General features: G+C 43.8%; 1 protein-coding gene across 3 annotated transcripts in view; it reads left to right on the plus strand.

Moving 5' to 3' along the window:
- Window positions 1–948: 948 nt before the first annotated feature.
- Window positions 949–18,483, plus strand: part of nrde2 (NRDE-2, necessary for RNA interference, domain containing) — a 109,630-nt gene continuing 92,095 nt past the window's right edge. Inside the window, exons 1-4 of one of the 3 annotated variants that reach the window (XM_059961201.1) lie at window positions 949–1,056; window positions 8,533–8,641; window positions 13,255–13,464; window positions 14,334–14,480. In XM_059961201.1, coding sequence (XP_059817184.1) covers window positions 984–1,056; window positions 8,533–8,641; window positions 13,255–13,464; window positions 14,334–14,480 — 539 coding nt within the window. In that variant the 5' untranslated portion in view covers window positions 949–983. Of the gene's footprint in view, window positions 1,057–8,532; window positions 8,642–13,254; window positions 13,465–14,333; window positions 14,481–18,306; window positions 18,425–18,483 lie in introns of those variants that run through there. The other 2 variants (XM_059961209.1, XM_059961216.1) reach the window with 2 other exon arrangements.

An 18,483-nucleotide genomic window follows, 5' to 3' on the forward strand; every position in this document is an offset into this window, starting at 1 on the left:
TTATTAACTGTTTGCACACATAAATTCAGAAATTGATTGCTGATCACTTCATTCATTGTCCGTATCTATTACAGAAGAGAAACAGTGTCATTTGCCCACAGTGCCTGTGCCAAACATGATGCCAAATTAAACTAATTTTATTTAGCCTGTACACGTCCATGTCCCTCCATATTCATGAGTTTCTTTAACAGCTTCTTAAACACCATCATCCTACCTGCTTCCACCATTCCACAACAGTTTGTTCCAAGCATCCACCATTCTCTGAGTAAAATATAACTTTACTACATATCTCCTTTAAACATTCTCTCTTTATCTTTAATGCATGCTCTCTAGTATTTGACATTTCGACCCTGGGAAAATACTCTAATGTTCGTTAGAGCAATTAGAGCTAAACGCTCTAATGCTCACTGCTCATAATCTTATAGATTTCTATGGAGGGGAACAAATAGTTGAAGTTTCGGTCTGAGACCTTCATGGTCCAAAATGTTGACTGCTTATTCAGTTCTATAGATGCATTTTGTGCATGTTGCACACCATTTCCAGTATCTGCAGAATCTTTTGTGCTAATAAACTTCCATCAGGTCTCCCTTCGGCCCTTGACACTCCAGATACAACAATGATTGTTCCTCAACCTCTTATATTTTAGACCCTCTAATCCAGGCAACATCCTGATGAACCTCTACTGCACCCTCTCCAAAGGTTTCACATCCTTCTTGAAATGAAGTAACCAGAATTGCACACAATAGAATAATTGCAGTCTAACCAAGGTTTGATATAGTTGCAACGTGAAACATAGTATTTTCGCAGATTCATGTCTATAAACTTAATTGCACATTTTCTCTCGCTTGTAGTCCAAGAAAGGGCAGTTAGACATCACTCTTATTGAGAATGCACCATTTGAAACTACAAATCCCAAACGCCCTCGCGGTTCCATGTCGTCATATTCAAAGGACGAAACGACGGAGGAGAGCGGCCTGAGGAGGATGGAAGCGCCGTCGGGTTCATTATTCCCGGCGTTTGCTGGGACGAAGGTGCCCTGTGCAAGTGGCTCCGAAGGTAAATGCTCGGGACTGGGTGCCGCCCGCTAGGGCTCTCCCCACCAGAGTGCTTGCGTCTTCCGTTTTCCTATCTCTGCACACAAGAGTCTACAATTGGGCCTTGATCACCCTCTATTTCAGTCAAACCAGTCCGGCTTCACCTCGTCCTCTCCGTTTTGTGGAGCAATTGCCGTGTGTTCCTTTACTTATAGCGTCCTCTTTCGCAGCTGGGGTCCATTTGGCCCTATTATTCACTACCCTGCTCGCTCACTCTCCTCTCATGCCATTGGGCTCTGGTCCCAATCCATTGAAGTATCTACCCTACATCCCTTCTCGAGGTTTGGATTGGCTATTCTCTACATGGGTGGCGGGGTGGAGATGCGTCTTAACCAAAGGAAGTGTAGGGCGCTCCTTCCCTCCGCTAGCCTGCAGATGACCCTTGGGCAAGGTTTAGCACCTGCTTAGCAACAACCTCCCCCCCGCCATCCGACCAGACCAGACCAGGGTCAAGTGAAACCATGGGAACATGGTGGATGGCTGTATGAACAGCTGGCGCGTCTCTCAATCCTGGTCATGTGACCGCTGACGCCAGACAAACATCTGAAGAGTATTGATAATGGCTGGGGTCACCCTTCTTGTAAAGACACTGCCTAGAAGAAGACAAAGCCAAATTATTTCAGTAGAAAAATATTGCAAAGAACAATCATGGTCCTTAAGACATCAGAGCAGAAATGGGCCAATTGGCCCATCGAGTCTGTTGCATCATTCAATCATGGGCTGATCCAATTCTTCTAGACATTCCCACTCCCCTGCCCTCTCCCCATAACCTTTAATGCCCTGGGTAATCAAGAACCTATCTATCTCTGCCTTAAATGCACCCAATGACTTGGCCTCCACAGCCCGCTTCTGGCAACAAATTCCAGATTTACCACCCTCTGACTAAAGTAATTTCTCTGCATCTCTGTCCTAAATGGACATCCTTCAATCCTGAAGTTGTGCCTGCTAGACTCCCCTACCATGGGAAATAACTTAGCCATATCTAATTTGTTCTGGCCTTTTAACATTCCGAATGTTTTCTATGAGATACCCCCTCATTCTCCTGAACTCCAGGGAATACAGCCCGACAGCTGCTGGACATTTCTCATAAGGTAACCCCTTTGTTCCTGGAATCATTCTCATGAATCTTCTCTGAACCCTCTCCAATGTCAGTATATCCTTTCTAAAATAAAGAGCCCAAAACTGCACACAATACTCTGTGTGGTCTCACGAGTGCCTTACAGAGCCTCAACATCACATCCCTGCTTTTATATTCTAGAAATGAATGCCAACATTGCATTTGTCTTCTTCAACACCGACTCAACCTGGAGGTTAACCTTTAGGGTATCTTGCACAAGGACCCCCAAGCCCCTTTGCGTCTCTGCATTTTGAATCCTCTCCCTATCTAAATAATAGTCTGCCCATTTATTTCTTCCACCAAAGTGCATGACCATACACTTTCCAACATTGTATTTCATTTGCCACTTCTTTGCCCATTCCCCTAAACTCTCCAAGTTTCTCTGCAGGCTCTTTCCTCAATACTATCCGTTCCTCCACCTATCTTTGTATCATTGACAAATTTATCCACAAATCCATTAATACTGCAGTCCAACTCATTGATATTCATTGTAAAAAGCAGCGGCCCCAACACAGAACCTTGTGGAACTCCACTGGTAACCGGCAGTCACCAGAATAGAATCCCTTTATTCCCACTCTCTGTTTTCTGCCGATCAGTCAATGCTCCACCCATGCTAGTGATTTCCCTGTAATTCCATGGGCTCTTATCTTGCTAAGCAGCCTCATGTGCAGCACTTTGTCAAAGGCCTTCTGAAAATCCAAATATTGTTTTGGGATAATAATTGCTGATGTCATATGCAAGGCACATAATAAAGATTATTCTCCACCATCCTTCCAGGCAGGGGCAAGGAATAAAAGGCTGACGAAAGTAGATGTGGCAGAATCACACGAAACATGAGAGGAATTCAGCAAGTCAGGCAGCATCTATGGAGAGAGACAGACAGCCGACGCCTCAGCTCAAGACCCTTCATGAAGGGTCATAGAAGTAGAAACATAGAAAAACCTACAACACAATACAAGCCCTTCGGCCCACAGTGCTGTGCCCAACACATACTTACCTCGGGTTACCCATAGCCCTCTATTTTTCTAAGCTCCTTGTACCTACCCGATAAGAAGTTTCTTAAAAGACCCTATCGTATCTGCCTGCACCACCATCGCTGGCAGCCCATCCCACATGCTCACCACTCTCTGCGTTTTTAAAAGAAACAGCAACTTACCCCTGACATCTCCTCTGTACCTACTTCCAAGCACCTTAAAACTGTGTCCTCTCATGTTAGTCATTTCAGCCCTGGGAAAAAGCCTCTGACTATCCACTGATCAATGCCTCTCATCATCTTATACACCTCTATCAGGTCATCTCTCATCCTCCGTCACTCCAAGGAAAAAAGGCCAAGTTCACTCAACCTATTCTCATGAGGCATGCTCCCCAATCCAGGCAACATCCTTGTAAACTTCTTCTGTACCCTTTCTATAGTTTCCACATCCTTCCTGTAGTGAGGTGACCAGAACTGAGAACGATACTCCAAGTGGGTTTGACCAGGGTCTTATATAGCTGTAATATTACCTCCTGGCTCTTGAACTCAATCCCACGGTTGATGAAGGCCAATACACCGTATTCCTTCTTAACTACAGAGTCAACCTGTGCAGCAGCTTTTGAGTGTCCTATGGACTTAGACCCCAAGATCTCTCTGATCCTCCACACTGCCAGGAGTCTTACCATTAATACTATATTCTGCCATCATATTTGACCCACCAAAATGAACTACCTCACACTTATCTGGGTTGAACTCCACCTGCCACTTCTCAGCCCAGTTTTGCATCCTATCGGTCCTTCTGTGACCTCTGACAGCCCTCCACACTATCCACAACACCCCCAACCTTTGTGTCATCAGCAAATTTACTACCCCCTCCCTCCACTTTCTCATCCAGGCCATTTAAAAAAAATCACAAAGAGAAGGGGGTCCCAGGACAGATCCCTGAGGCACACCATTGGTGACCGACCTCCATGCAGAATATGACCCATCTACAACCACTCTTTGTCCTCTGTGGGCAAGCCAATTTTGGATCCACAAAGCAATGTCCCCTTGGATCCCATGCCTCCTTACTTTCTCAATAAGCCTTGCATGGGGTGCCTTGTCAAATGCCTTGCTGAAATCCATATACACTACATCTACTGCCCTACCTTCATCAATGTGTTCAGTCACATCCTCAAAGAATTCAATCAGGCTCATAAGGCACAACCTGCCTTTGACAAAGCTATGCTGACTATTCCTAATCATGTTATGGCTCTCCAAATGTTCATAAATCCTGCCTCTCAGGATCTTCTCCATCAACTTACCAACCACTGAAGTAAGACTCACTGGTCTATAATTTCCTGGGCTATCTCTACTCCCTTTCTTGAATAAGGGAACAACATCTGCAACCCTCCAATCCTCCGGAACCTCTCCTGTCCCCATTGATGATGCAAAGATCATTGCCAGAGGCTCAGCAATCTCCTTCCTTGCTTCCCATAGTAACCTGGTGTATATCTCGTCCGGTCCCAGTGACTTATCCAATTTGATGAGTTCCAAAAGCTCCAGCACATCCCCTTTCTTAATGTCTATATGCTCAAGCTTTTCTGTCCACTGTAAGTCGTCCCTACAATCGCCAAGGTCCTTTACCGTAGTGAATATTGAAGCAAAGTATTCATTAAGTACCTCCACTACCTCCTCTGGATCCATACATCTTTTCCACTGTCACACTTGATTGGTCCTATTCTCACATATCTTATCCTTTCGCTCTTCACGTACTTGTAGAATGCCTTGGGTTTTTCCTTCATCGTGCTCGCCAAGGCCTAATTTCACTCTTAAGCTCCTTCCTGCTAGGTTTATAATCTTCTAGATCTCTATCATTATGTAATGTTTTGAACCTTTTGTAAGCTTTACTTCTTGATAAATTTTCAACAGACTTTGTACACCATGGTTCCTGTACCTTACTATCCTTTCCCTGTCTCATTGGAACGTACCTATGCAGAATGCCACACAAATATCCCCTGAACATTTGCCACATTTCTGCTGTACACTTCCCTGAGAACATCTGTTCCCAATTTATGCTTCCAAGTTCCTGCCTGACAGCTTCATAGTTCCCCTTACTCCAATTACAAGGGGTGATTGATACGTTCGTGGTCTAAGGTAGAAGGAGTCAATTTTAGAAAACCTAGCACATTTATTTCTCAACATAGTCCCCTCCTACATTTACACATTCACACTTAGTCCAGTGGTTGTGAAGCATACGGATCTTGGACCTCCAGAAAGTGTCCACAGATGGGTGATTGATAAGTTTGTGGCCTAAGGTAGAAGGAGATGAGTTGTACAGCTTTCGTTACATGCACGTACAGATCAACTCTTTGAGTGATTATGCAGAAAGTTTGAAGATAATAACTCATCTCCTTCTAACTTAGGCCACAAACCTATCAATCATCCCGATGAGTTATTAACTGATGGTGTGATTCGAAGGGCCAGAAAGGTCTATACTGCACTGTATCTCAATAAATAAATAAACCTTTCCAGGACCCAAGACTCTGGCACTGTCCTCTGGCAGCAATGAGGGAGAGGCTGATTGAATGCAGGCATCTTTATTCTTGAGTGAGAGAAAGAGAGGGATCTACAGTTTTTACACAAAAAATGCAGAATTGTTTTAAGTTACAGAATTCATAGAAAGATTAAAGACTAGCTTTATTTGTTAAATGTACATTGAAAAATTGAAACATACAGTGAAAAGCATCTTTTGCGTCAACTATCAACACAGTCCGACGATTGTGCTAGGGCAGCCAGCAAGTGTTGCATGCCCACGACTTACTAACCCTAATCCATATACTTTTGGAATGTGGGAGGAAAAGGAAGCACCTAGAGCAGGGGTCGGCAACGTTTACCACTGTAAGAGCCAATATGGACCCATTTCCCACAGAAAAGAAAACACTGGGAGCCACAAAACCCGTTTGACATTTAAAATGAAATAACACTGCGTACAATGTTTTTTTTGCCTTTATGCTATGTATAAACAAACTATAATGTGTTGCATTTATGAAATTAATGAACTCCCGCAGAGAAAACGAAATTACATTTCTGCATGCAACAAAAACATTTTGAACTCCATAGTTAGCCTACCTTGGATCGAAGAATTAAAAGAATGCGCGCACTGGCGGGTGTCAGGCATTGGCTGTGGTGATGTATATTAATAGCGATAAAAAACACGTTGTAACGGTGTAGCGCTACACGCAGCGCTAAAATAAAGACACTGCAGTCAAAGGTAACTTTATTTGAACTAAACAGCCTTGATTTAAAGCCTCCCTCAACCCGTCCCCGTGGGCGCGGATGCTCCAAAAGACACGTACTCACAAACCCCCGTAGGCTGTCTCCCTTAGCCGGAACGGTGGCTAATTGTGGCTAGGAAATGGGGTCTCCACAACGTTTTTAGATTGTACAAGATCACCATAATCTTCAAATTTCGAATTACATTTCAAAAACTAACAAACTACGGGGAACCGAGCACAGAGATCAAAGAGTCGCATGCGGCTCCGGAGCTGCGGGTTGCTGACCCTTGACCTAGAGGGAACACAGACAGTCATGGGATGAACACGCAAACTCCTTACAAACAGTGGCAGGAATTAAACCTTGATCGCTGTTGCTGTAAAGCATTATGCTAACCGCTACACCACCTTGCCACCTCATTAGCACCGTCAGGTTAAAATTAATAGTAGGGGAAAAGGTACTTTTGTGGCCTTGTTATCTTAGCATAGTACTTCCAGAGTGATTCTCGTAATACTGAATTGTTCAGAGCAGCCTGGATAGATTATCCAAAGATGACATGATGCCTTTAAGCTGAATTGGTAAATTTATTTATGTCACATGCATTGAGGGGCAGTGAAAACTTTGTTTCACGTGCCATCTATACAGATTATTTTGTTACAATGGTGCATTGAGGTAGGACAAGGGAAAACAATAACAGTATACAGAAAACAACACACACAAAATGCTGGTGGAACACAGCAGGCCAGGGAGCATCTATAGGGAGAAGCACTGTTGACGTTTCAGGCCAAGACCCTTCGTCAGGACTAACCGAAAGGAGAGATAGAAAGGAAGGTTAGTCCTGACGAAGGGTCTTGGCCCGAAAAGTTGACAGCGCTTCTCCCTGTAGATGCTGCCTGGCCTGCTGTGTTCCACCAGCATATTGTGTGTGTTGTTGTTTGAATTTCCAGCATCTGCAGATTCCCTCGTGTTTACAGAATACAGAATAAAGTACAGTATTACAGTTACAGAGAGAGAGCGGTGTGGGCAGCTAAACACCAAGGATCAAATTTGGCATGTACATTTATATTTACTGTGGGTTCAGATAAATTGGGGCACATTGGATCCAGTACATTTTGGCCCAATTAAGCGACTGCCCTAATTAGCTGAAGTTTCATGGAAATAGTTAAAAAGGTATAAAAAGACCATCTGCTGTTTAACTGAGTAACAAATTGTTTCTGGCATCGCTAAGCCTGAGTGCTTGAAACTGCAGTGAGTAAAACAGTTGCTGCTTATTTCTTCCCATCTATCAGTGACAAAGATCACTTCCTTTTGAACACAAATGCACCTAAGTGACGATATTTAAAACCTGATCTAAGCATGGTGTTGTGTCTAACAGCCACACAGGTTCACATAAATGTATGGGACACTGGAAAAATGTTTGAATTTCCCCTTGGGGATGAATAAAGTATCTATCTATCTATGATGGACTCCAGTTAGAAACTGTTCATCAATAGTCTCCTGTCCCAATTAAGCGGCATTGTGTTCCAACAACAAAAGGAGGAATCCTGGCTATTTTCCCTATTAGTTTTTGTTATTGAAGAGTTGTCTCAAATAAGCAGCTGCTCCGATTAACAGATGGGGCAATTAATGGAATCCACTGAATTAGGAATTTCCTATGGTGTGTTGGTCAGGGCAGGACATGCAACCAAATCAAGTCAATAATTATAAAGAATTACATTAAAAAAAAGAATTATACAAAGAGCTATTAAAGTTAGATGTTATATATGATGACTTCTTGGTATCTGTGATCCAGACTGCATCTTTTCAACAAAATCTTTGAAGCTACTCCAGGCCAGGGAAGCTGTGACGTCCTAGTTAGAAGACTGCACCATCCACGTTTCCAAGGTTTCTCTTACTGTGGGAGTTTGACAGTCAGCACTGCAGCAACACAGGGCACTGTGATCAGCAAGGGTTTCATTGACTTACATTATGTTGTCCTTGACTGTGAAGAATGACTTTAATGGCATTTGCTGTGATTTACTGTCAGTTTATCTGATGAGTCCTTATATTAAAAAGCTCAGCTGCTAAATAACATTGATTTCTGCTGCCTGCAGGGTTGGATTGGCTCAGTAATCACAGCTTCCGCACTGAGGATGCCCTACAACTGCACCAGCGCATCGTGAGGGATGCAGCAGACTCAGTCCAGGGGTCACCACAAGCAAGGTACACCCTCCGTCGCTCTACCTCTCCATTCGTTTTCTCCTCTTCACCCACTCCCTATGTTGTTGTTCCCTTTCAGCCCATTCTTTTGCTTCAAGTCATAGGATGTGTCAAGCGGTGTGAATCCCAGTCATTGCCCTTGGGGTATAAATTGATAAAGTACTTCTTTGGTTTGATTTTTATCTGTGTAACCAAGTTCAGTGTAGAGTATAGACCATTAAGCATAGAACGGTATGACACCGTGCAGGACCTTTGCTTCATGATGTTATGCCGACCTCTTAACCCACTGCAATGTTAATCTGGCCCATTCTTCCTGCATAGCTCTCTATTTCTCTGATATCTTCCCCCCACCCCCCGTACTTTCCTCCAGTCACCTTAAATAGATTATATGTGAATACATGGCTCCTCCTCAGAGAGAGTTAGGTGCTCTTTGAGTTCATATTGTGGATGACCTCACCTGGTCCCCCATTATCACCTCCCTGAACAAGAAGGCACAGCAGCACCTCCACTTCCTAAGGGGATTGAGGCAAGTGAAGCTCCCCTCCACCTCCATCTTAACGGGATCATACCGGAGCACCCTGACAAGTTCATCTCCATCTGGTGTGGGAGCAGCTGAGTATCGGACCAGCAGTCCCAACAAAAGACTAAGAGTGGCTGAAAGGATCAAGGGAGTCTCCCTAACATCCACTGGGGACATTTATTGGAAGTGCTGTGTACGCAGGGCCCTTAGTATTATCAAGGATTCCACCCATCCATCCAGCTTCCTCTTTGACTTTCTACCATCGGGCAGGAGGCTCCGATGCATTAAAAAAAGAACATTCAGGATGGGAAACAGTTTCTTCCCTCAGGCCATTTGGCTCTTGAACCCCCAGCTGCATCGCATTTGAAGTGTCACTGGATAATTTATTCTGTACCTTACAATATTTAATTAATGTACTGCATTTATTTATGCATAATTCGCTTGTAGATTTTATTCTTACTTCCCAAAGTTATTATGTGTTATATTTGTGTTATGTGTACTACTGGGCTTTACACCTTGTTATGGAGAAAAGTCTTGTTTGATGGTATTCTTGTATATCGTTAAATGACAATAAACCTAACTTGACTTGAAAAATTACGCCTTCTCGTATTAGCCATTGTCTCCCTGGGAATAAGGTGCTGGCTGTCCACTCAAACGCTGCTTCTTGTCACCTCTCATCCTCTTTCGCTCCAAAGAGAAAAGATCTAGATTGCTCAGACTATCCTCATAAAGCCAGGTTTTGTGCTATAACTGTCAATTGGCTTTTATCATATCTCCTAAGCCCCAACAACCGTGGCCCTTTGTAAATGTTCTGTCTTTGCAGGCTCAGTATTTTGAGCTGCATCACTAAGCCATGAGCAGCAGAAGAGAAGAGGGAAGAGGCCTTGCCAAGAAGTTGTATTGAATGAGTAGTGCCTCATTGTATGTCCAGCAGTGACAATATGGAATATGAAGGCCAGTGTCAATGGGGTGATTCAATGAACAGCTTTGAAGAAGCACTTAGCATGTTTTGTTAGTTCTCCAACATTGTCCTGATATCTCCTTACAGTTCCTCACGACAAGTGGATGCATTTAAAAAATTCTGCCTCATCTAAGCTTTTGATACTAAGGGAGCCCCGTCAATATGGGTTAATCAAAGTCACCCACAATAACAGTCCTATCGCTTTTACACCTTTCCATAAACTGCTACATGTCTGTTACTCCTACGGTTTTTTGGGAGACTTTCAGTGTAACTTCAAGACCTTTTTTATTCCTGAGCTCTACCTATTTCACCTCAGAATGTCGTCTCTAAGTGCCGCTGGGACATTGTACCTGATCGGTGGTGCAGCTTCGAATTGTACCTTTTTTACATTCCTCTTACATCCCTCCCTTCCACTGCATTGCTTTGTGTTCCAAAGGCTGAGTGTGTTGGTCAACTGATTCCTTGTGTCTATATGATTGCCTCTGGAATAATCAGCCATACTTGTTCAATGTGCAATGTTTTGTGATCAGTTGCACTTTGCTGACAGCTCATGGTGGTCCCTGCGTTTCTTTGGTTTCTATTGGAGATTAGTTGGAATTGGTGGAAGGTTCAATAGTTGAGTAACAGTCTGACAAGCTTCTATATTGAGTTGTCTATAGTAGGAGCATTGAGTGGGCTCCTATAACCAATAAGAGGAATGTAATGCTCCTCTTTTGAACAGTCCATTAATCTGTCCCTCTGTCAGTACATATATGTCAATGTATACAACCCTGAACAGGCATACACAGTAATTCCAAGAAACACAATAGAATCAATCAAGGACTGCATCCAGCAGGACAGCCAAGCAACCAATGTGCAAAAGACGAAAAACTGTACAAATACTAAAGAGAAAAATAAACTAAATAAGCAATAAGCAACGAGAATGTGATGTGAAGAGTCCTTGAAAGTGAATCCATAAGTGTGGGAACAGTTTGATGTTGAGGTGAATGAAGTTGAGTGAAGTTATCTGGTTCAGCAGCCTGATGGTTGAGGGTTATTAATTATTCCTGAATCTAACTGATCCTGAGGCCCCTGTACCACCTTCCTATTGGCAGCAGCGAGAAGAGATGGTGGGGATCCTGATGATGGATACTGCTTTCCTGCGACAGCGTTCTGTGTGGATGTGCTCAATGGTGGGAAGGGCTTAACTTGTGGTGGAATGGATGTATCCACTACCTTTTGGATTTTCTGTTCAAGGGCATTGGTGTTTCCATACCAGGCAGTGATGCAACCAGTCTACATCCTCTCCACCAGACATCAATTTTTAAGTTTGTTCAAGTCTTAAGTGTCATGTCAAATCTTAGCAAACTTCTATGGAAGTAGAGGCACTGCTGTGCTTTCTTCATAATTGCACCTACATGCTGGGCCCAGGACATCCTCTGAAGTGGTAACAGAGGAATTTTAAGTGGCTGACCCTCTCCACCTCTGATCCACCAGTGAAGATTGGCTCATGGACCTCCTGAAGTCAATACTCAACCTCTTGGTCTTGCTGAAATTGAGTGAGAGGTTGTTGTTGTGGCACCACTCAGCTAGATCTTCAATCCCCCTCCTATATGCTGATTTGGCCAACGACAGTGGAGTCATCAGCAAACTTAAATATGGCATTGGTGCTGTGCTTAGCCTCACAGTCGTAAGTACAAAGTGAGTAGAGCTAGTGGCTAAGCACACAGCCTGTGGTGCCCCTGTGCTGATAGGGTTTGTGGAGAAGATGTTGCTAACCTGAACTGACTATTGAGGTCTGCAAGTGAGGAAATTGAGGATCCAATTGCAGAAGGAGGTAATGAGGCCAAGGTCTTGAAGCTTATTGAATAGTTTTGAGGGGCTGATAGTGTTGAATGCCGAGCTGTAGTCAATAAGGAGCATCCGATCCTGATGTATGCAACTTTGCTGTCCAGATGTTCCAGGGTTGAGTGAATTGGCATCCACTGTGGGCCATTTGAGGAGGTAGCAAATTGGAGCAGATCCAAGTGGCTTCTCAGGCAGGAGTTGATAAGTTTCATCGCCAGTCTCTCAAATTATTTCACCACAGTGGATGTAAGTGCTACTGGACGATAGTCATTGAAGCAAGTTACCATGTCCTTTTTAGGCACCGATGTAATTGAAGCTTGCTTGAAGGAGGTGGGTACCTCAGACTGCCGTAGCAAGAGGTTAAAGATATCGGTGAACACGCCAGCCAGTTGACCAGCATAGGTCTTTAGTACTCAGCCAGGTAGCCCATCTCCACCTGATGCTTTCCATCAGTTCACCCTCCTGCAGAATGCTCTCACGTCAGCCTCAGAGACTGAAATCACAGGATCATCAGGGCTGCGAGAGTTTGTGAAGGTTTCTCCATGTTTTCAAGTCAAGTCAAGTCAAGTCAAGTCAACTTTTATTGTCATTTTGACCATAAATGCTGGTTGGCTTTTGGCAGTATGTAAACTGCAGTGAGGATCATGAAGTGATAGATATGGAGTATATCTGTCTACCTTTGCTCTGTGACTACACAAAATGCTAGAGGAACTCAGCAGGTAAGGCAGCATGCATGGAGAGGAATAAAGAGTCAACATTTTGGGCCAAGACCCTTTATCAGGACTGAAAAGGAATGGGGAAGAAACTAAAAAAAAGTTGGGGAGAGGGGAAGGAGTTCAAGCTGGTGTGTGATAGGTGAATTTAGTGATGGACAAGGTGGGGAATGGGGGATGAAGTGAGAAGCTGGGAGGTGGAAAAGGTGAAGGGCTAAAGAAGGAGGAATCTGATAGGAGTGGACCATGGGAGGGGTAGAAGGATGAGAGGCACCAGAGTGAGATGATAGGCAGGTGAGAAGAGAAAGGGGTAAGAGGAGAGCCAGAATGGGGAAAGGGAAAAGAGAGATTCAGAAAAGAGGGAAGAACAGTCCTCATTCTGGCTCCCCTCTTACCCCTCTATTCCTACACTATGACCTGTAATGTGCTGTACTATTCTATTCTATGTTGCCTCTAATCTTGACCAAGAAAGGGAGGGAACGTTGCAAGGCTTTGAAGAAGCTAGTTCTGGAAAACAGTGATAGCATGGGTTTAACTAGTGATTGACTAGCAGTTAGCAGGTGATTAATGATTCCTTATCTAACTTCTTTTTCAGTGTACATTCAGACCGTGAAGTATCTGGGAGGTTGTCCCCTGGATCTCTTGACAGTGGTGAAGAGCATGTTGCAGCCAGGAAGAAGAAAAAGAAGAAGAAACATCGCCGTCACAAAAAGGAGAAAAAGAAAAACAGAGACAGTTATCGTTCCAGCAGCGACACAGACCCCGAGCTCCTCTGGGATAAAGGGAAAGAGCTCCCCATCGAGAGGTGAGGAGATTGTGCATTAAGATACCATATCAATGAACAGCACTTCCTTTAGAACATAGAACAGTATTGCACCGTACAGGCCTTTCAGCACATAATGTTGTGCTGACCTTTAAATCTACTTCAAAATCAATCTAACCCTTTACTTCCCATAGCTTTCCATTTTTCTTTCAGGCATTTGCCTATCTAAAATGTCCCTGATGTATCTTATACTACCACACAGGGCAGCTTGTTCCACGCACCCATCACTCTCTGTTTAAAAACTTAGCTCTGACATCTCCCCCCACCCCCCGTGCTCTCCTCCTAACACCTTAAAATTATATCCCCTCATAGTAGTCATTTCTGTCCTGAGAAATATCTCTGACTGCCCACTAGATCTCAAAGTTCAAAGCAAGTTTATTATCAAAGTATGTGTATGTCACCATATACTACTCTGCGATTCATTTTCTTGCAGGCATTCACAGCAGAGCAGAGAAATATCATAGAATCAATGAAAAACTACATAAATGCACAAAGGAAAGAAGATAAGCTATGCAAATAAAATATAAGTACGTAACATAATACTAACAACAAAAGTTGTAGAGTCCTAGAACGTCTCTCTACCTCTTAGCATCTTGTACACCTTTATCAAGTCATCTTTCATCGTCCTTCACTCCAAAGAGAAAAGTCCTAGCTCGCTCAATCAATCCTCAAAGACATTCTGTCTAATCCAGGCAGTCTCCTGGTAAATCTCCTATCCAAAGCTTCCACATCCTTCCTTTCATGAGGCGACCAGAATTGAACCCACCTGTCCCTTTGCATAGGAATTGAAATATACAAGATTTGAAATACACAGTTGAATAGATATACAATCAGATTCTGTAATTTTGCAGGGATAAAGCCTGTAGTGACTTGCCTGTGGGTACATTCATGTGGCTGGATGACCTCCAAGAGCAGACTGCACAGACCTTCTGCATCGACAGAAAGCCTGATCCCGCCAACTGGGAGTACAAGTCGCTCTATCGTGGAGATCTGGCAAGGTACTAGTAATGAGAGAAGCTGTGAGATTTGTTGATACTTCCCTTGTGATTGAGTTATGACATTGAGTGTGAAGTGTCATTTGGAATAGGTGTTTTGAATGGGAGCATGGCACTGTACTGGCAGAGAACATTTGAATGGAACTGGAAGCGGATAATTACCCTGATGAAGGATCTTGGCCTGAAACATCCATAGATGTTGCCTGACCTGCAGAATCCCTCCAGCATTTTGTGTGTGTCACCCTGTATTTCCAGCATCTACAGGCTCTCTTTATGTTGTTGATAACTGCCACTTGCCATACTTTCTGTTGCATACCTTTCTCTGCCAGATATCCATCTAGTTTGGGTAGCTTGGTAGCATAGTGGTTAATGTTATATTTTACAGTGCCAGTTGTATGTTCAATTTGTATGTTCCCCCTGTGACCACATGGATTTCCCCCTTGTGTTCCAGCTTCCACCCATATTCTAAAAATGTACGAGTCCGAGTGAAGGTTAGTGAGTTCTGGGCACGCTGTGTTAGCATCAGAAGCCTGGCAACACTTGCGGGCTGCCAGCACATCCTCGAACTATTTTGGTTGTTGACACAAACAGTGCATTTCACTAAGTTGCAATGTATACGTGACATATAAAGTGAATCGTCAATCTTAATCTTTAATCTTTTTTGCTTGAACTCTCTGGGATTTGGATTTGGCTGCGGCACTGTTGATTGGGACCGTTTGTCTATTGCACCCGCTCCAGCTCCAGTTAGTCACGTTGCCTCACTTCTATCTTTTCTCTGAAAGCCAGCTGCAAAATTTTTTTTCCGCAGGGAGTGGTGAGTACCTGGAATGGGCTGCCGGCAATGGTGGTGGAGGCGGATACGATAGGGTCTTTTAAGAGACTTTTGGATAGGTACATGGAGCTTAGAAAAATAAAGAGCTATGGGTAACCCTAGTAATTTCTAAGGTAGGGACATGTTCGGCACAACTTTGTGGGCCGAAGGGCCTGTATTGTGCCGTAGGTTTTCTATGTTTCTATGAAATACTACCAATTATTCTTTAAGGCAGTGCAGTTTCTCACTTCCTAAGCATACCATTTAAATTCTGCCTCTTCTCTGATGATCGCCACCTTATTGTGGTGGAGAGGTTGGTGAGTTCCTGAAGGCGGTGCTGTCTGGAGTTTAGACCCTGGTAGGGTCACCCATGGTGTAAACGTTAAGAGAAAGGTTCCATACAAAGAGTGACCCAACCAATATCTCAACAGTGGGGCTGGTGGAAGATGACAATACATCACATGTATTATCATGTGACTGCTGGCATCAAAGTCACACGCGGGCATTCTCCATTAACGGAATGCACCCTAACATTCCAGTTATGTGGATTCTTGATCAGCCACCTGAGGACCCACCTATAGACAACCCCCTAGAAGAACATCATACTCAACTCAAGTGATTGCAAGAAGAAGACCTCCAACCGAGCTTCTGGACTGTTTCTGGATTTTTGCCTCAGTGTCACTTTTAGCTCGATTACCTTCCTGTGAAGAGCCTTTGGATAGTTTCCCATGCTAAAGACACTATGTAAGCAAAAATCAGTACTGAGGTTGGCAAGACTCTCCACAATTGCTGGTTGCCTATTTGTTCTGTAGTTGCATTTTAACTGTTTGATACTTTCCAGTACCTTATAAAAATTCACTTGCAATTATTAGGCAATTGTTGAGAGATTCCACTGCTACACTGCATTATCTTGTTCCACTTCCTTCAATAAAATCTGATTTATCCACCACCCTCATCCCCTGTATTAACACTAAGCAGCTGAAATCACTGGGCTACACAATAACTGCAGCCAGCTCAATGTACACGGATCCCAAGAACAAATATCTTTTTGTAATTGAAGGTTTGATGAGGGAGGCAGGTCTTTGTGTCAATGACAGATTATTCCAAGGGTGGGAGAGAGAGCACTCGCCACTTTGTACAAATCCATTTTCTTGTAAGTCGCTTTGCATCCAGTCCGTGCTAATGGACTGCCTTCCCGTGTCCCATGGGCTGTCTTCCAGCTGACTGCTAAACAATGCCCTATGTCAATATTGTTTTGGCATAAAGGCAGACTTAATTAGCCATGAGATGAAACATCTCAACAATTGTCATTACTCCCTGCGGGTAGACAGCTTTCACATAGTGGTAAATGCGAAGTGTCCGGGTCACTGATGTTCAACACAGAGTTGTCACGTCAATTATCTGAATGGAGGGTGGAGTTTCACTTCAGAAATAAAGCTCTGGAGTCTCGGTTTTGCCCTGCTGCAGCTTGTTCAGACTGCAGCACTGCTGGCAGTTGGCAATAAATGACTAAACCTACAGGGCCCTGCTCTAACGTATTGGCTTTGATCGAGGTGCAGTGTAAACTGATAGGTTTGAATTCTGAAGACAGGTTGGATAAACATAGAACAGTGCAGCACAGTATGGCCCTTCGGCCCACAATGTTGTACCAATCCTTTAACCTACTCCAAGGTCAATCTAACCCTTTCCTCCCACACAACCATTCGTTTTTCTAACATCCATGTGCCTATCAAAGACTCGTAAATATCCCCTAATGTATTTGCATCTACCACCACCCTGGCAGAGTGTTCCACACACTCTCCACTTGGCTTGTATCCTTTGATTTTAGATTTCAGATTTCAGACTCATTTACTTATCACGTCTGCATTGAAGCATACAGTGAAATGTGTCATTTGTGTCAATAACCAGCACGACCTAAGGATGTGCTGGGGGCAGCCTGCAAATGTTGCCACACCTTCTGGTTACAATGTAGCATGTCCATAGTGTTCAGCAGAACAACACAACAATAGACAACAAAACAACAACAGAAAAACAGGCCTCTTTCTTCACCCACACGCACAGGGAGTGTGATGGTGAGTAGTAATTCAGGCCCTTTGGCCCACTGAGTCCTTGTTGACCATCAAGCAGCCATTTACACCAGTCCTAACTGGTGCCATTTTATTCTCCCCACATTCCCACACATCAGGGCCAATTTACAGTGAGTGGCCAGTTCACCTATCTGCCCTCGCGTAGCTCACGTGGGAGCAGCACGTAGAGGAAACCCAGATGGTCACGGGGAGAATGTGCAAATTCCACACACCTGGGTTGGGCTGTGAAGGAGCATCCCTATCAGCTGTTCCTTCCTGAATTTAATATGGAGTGATTAAAATCTTTCTAAAGAAATTGAGAGGGTAGATACAGTTTCTTAGAACGTAGAACACTACAGCACAGTACAGGCCCTTCGGTCCAGTATGTTGTGCTGACCCTTTAGCCTACTCTAAGATCAATCTAATCCTTCCTTCCTACATAGCCCTCCATTTTTCTATCATCTATGTGCCTACCTGACAGTTTCTTAAAAGTCCCTAATGTACCTGCCTCTACCACCACCCCTGGCAGGGCACCTTTGACCTTCTCCCTGTATTTTCCTCTAATCACCTTAAAATTATGCCCTCTTAGCCATTTCCATTCTGGGAAAGTGTCTGGCTGTCCACTCGTTCTATGCTTATCATTTTGTACACCTCTATCAAGTCACCTCTCATCCTCCTTTTCTCCAAAGAGATAAGCGCTAGCTCACTCAACCTTTCCTCATGAGACATGCTCTCTAATCCAGACAGCATCCTGGTAAATCTCCTTTGTACCCTCTCTAAAGCTTCCACATCCTTCCTATAATTGCTCTGTTGGGGAATCCTCCGAGGTAGTCGTTGCTTCAAGGCCAGCCTGTGCTTACTGCATCAGTGAGCTATGTTGTCATTCAACAGGCCGGAGCTTTAAACTGGATATGTATAAAGGACAAACCCACTTGCCCAGCAGTTGGTCTTTCCAGATTCCAGTCAATCCTTTGTGGAAGATGCCGTGGAACTTTAGCCAGATGATTACACAGGATGAAAGATGTCATCTGTGCGGAGAGTTCGAAAGTTCAAAGTAAATTATTATCAATGTACGTATGTGTTTCCATATGCTATCTTGAGACTCATTTTCTTGCTGGCATTTACCGGG

The sequence above is a fragment of the Hypanus sabinus genome, chromosome 2 (genome assembly GCF_030144855.1).
Source record: "Hypanus sabinus isolate sHypSab1 chromosome 2, sHypSab1.hap1, whole genome shotgun sequence".
Lineage (NCBI taxonomy): Eukaryota > Metazoa > Chordata > Chondrichthyes > Myliobatiformes > Dasyatidae > Hypanus > Hypanus sabinus.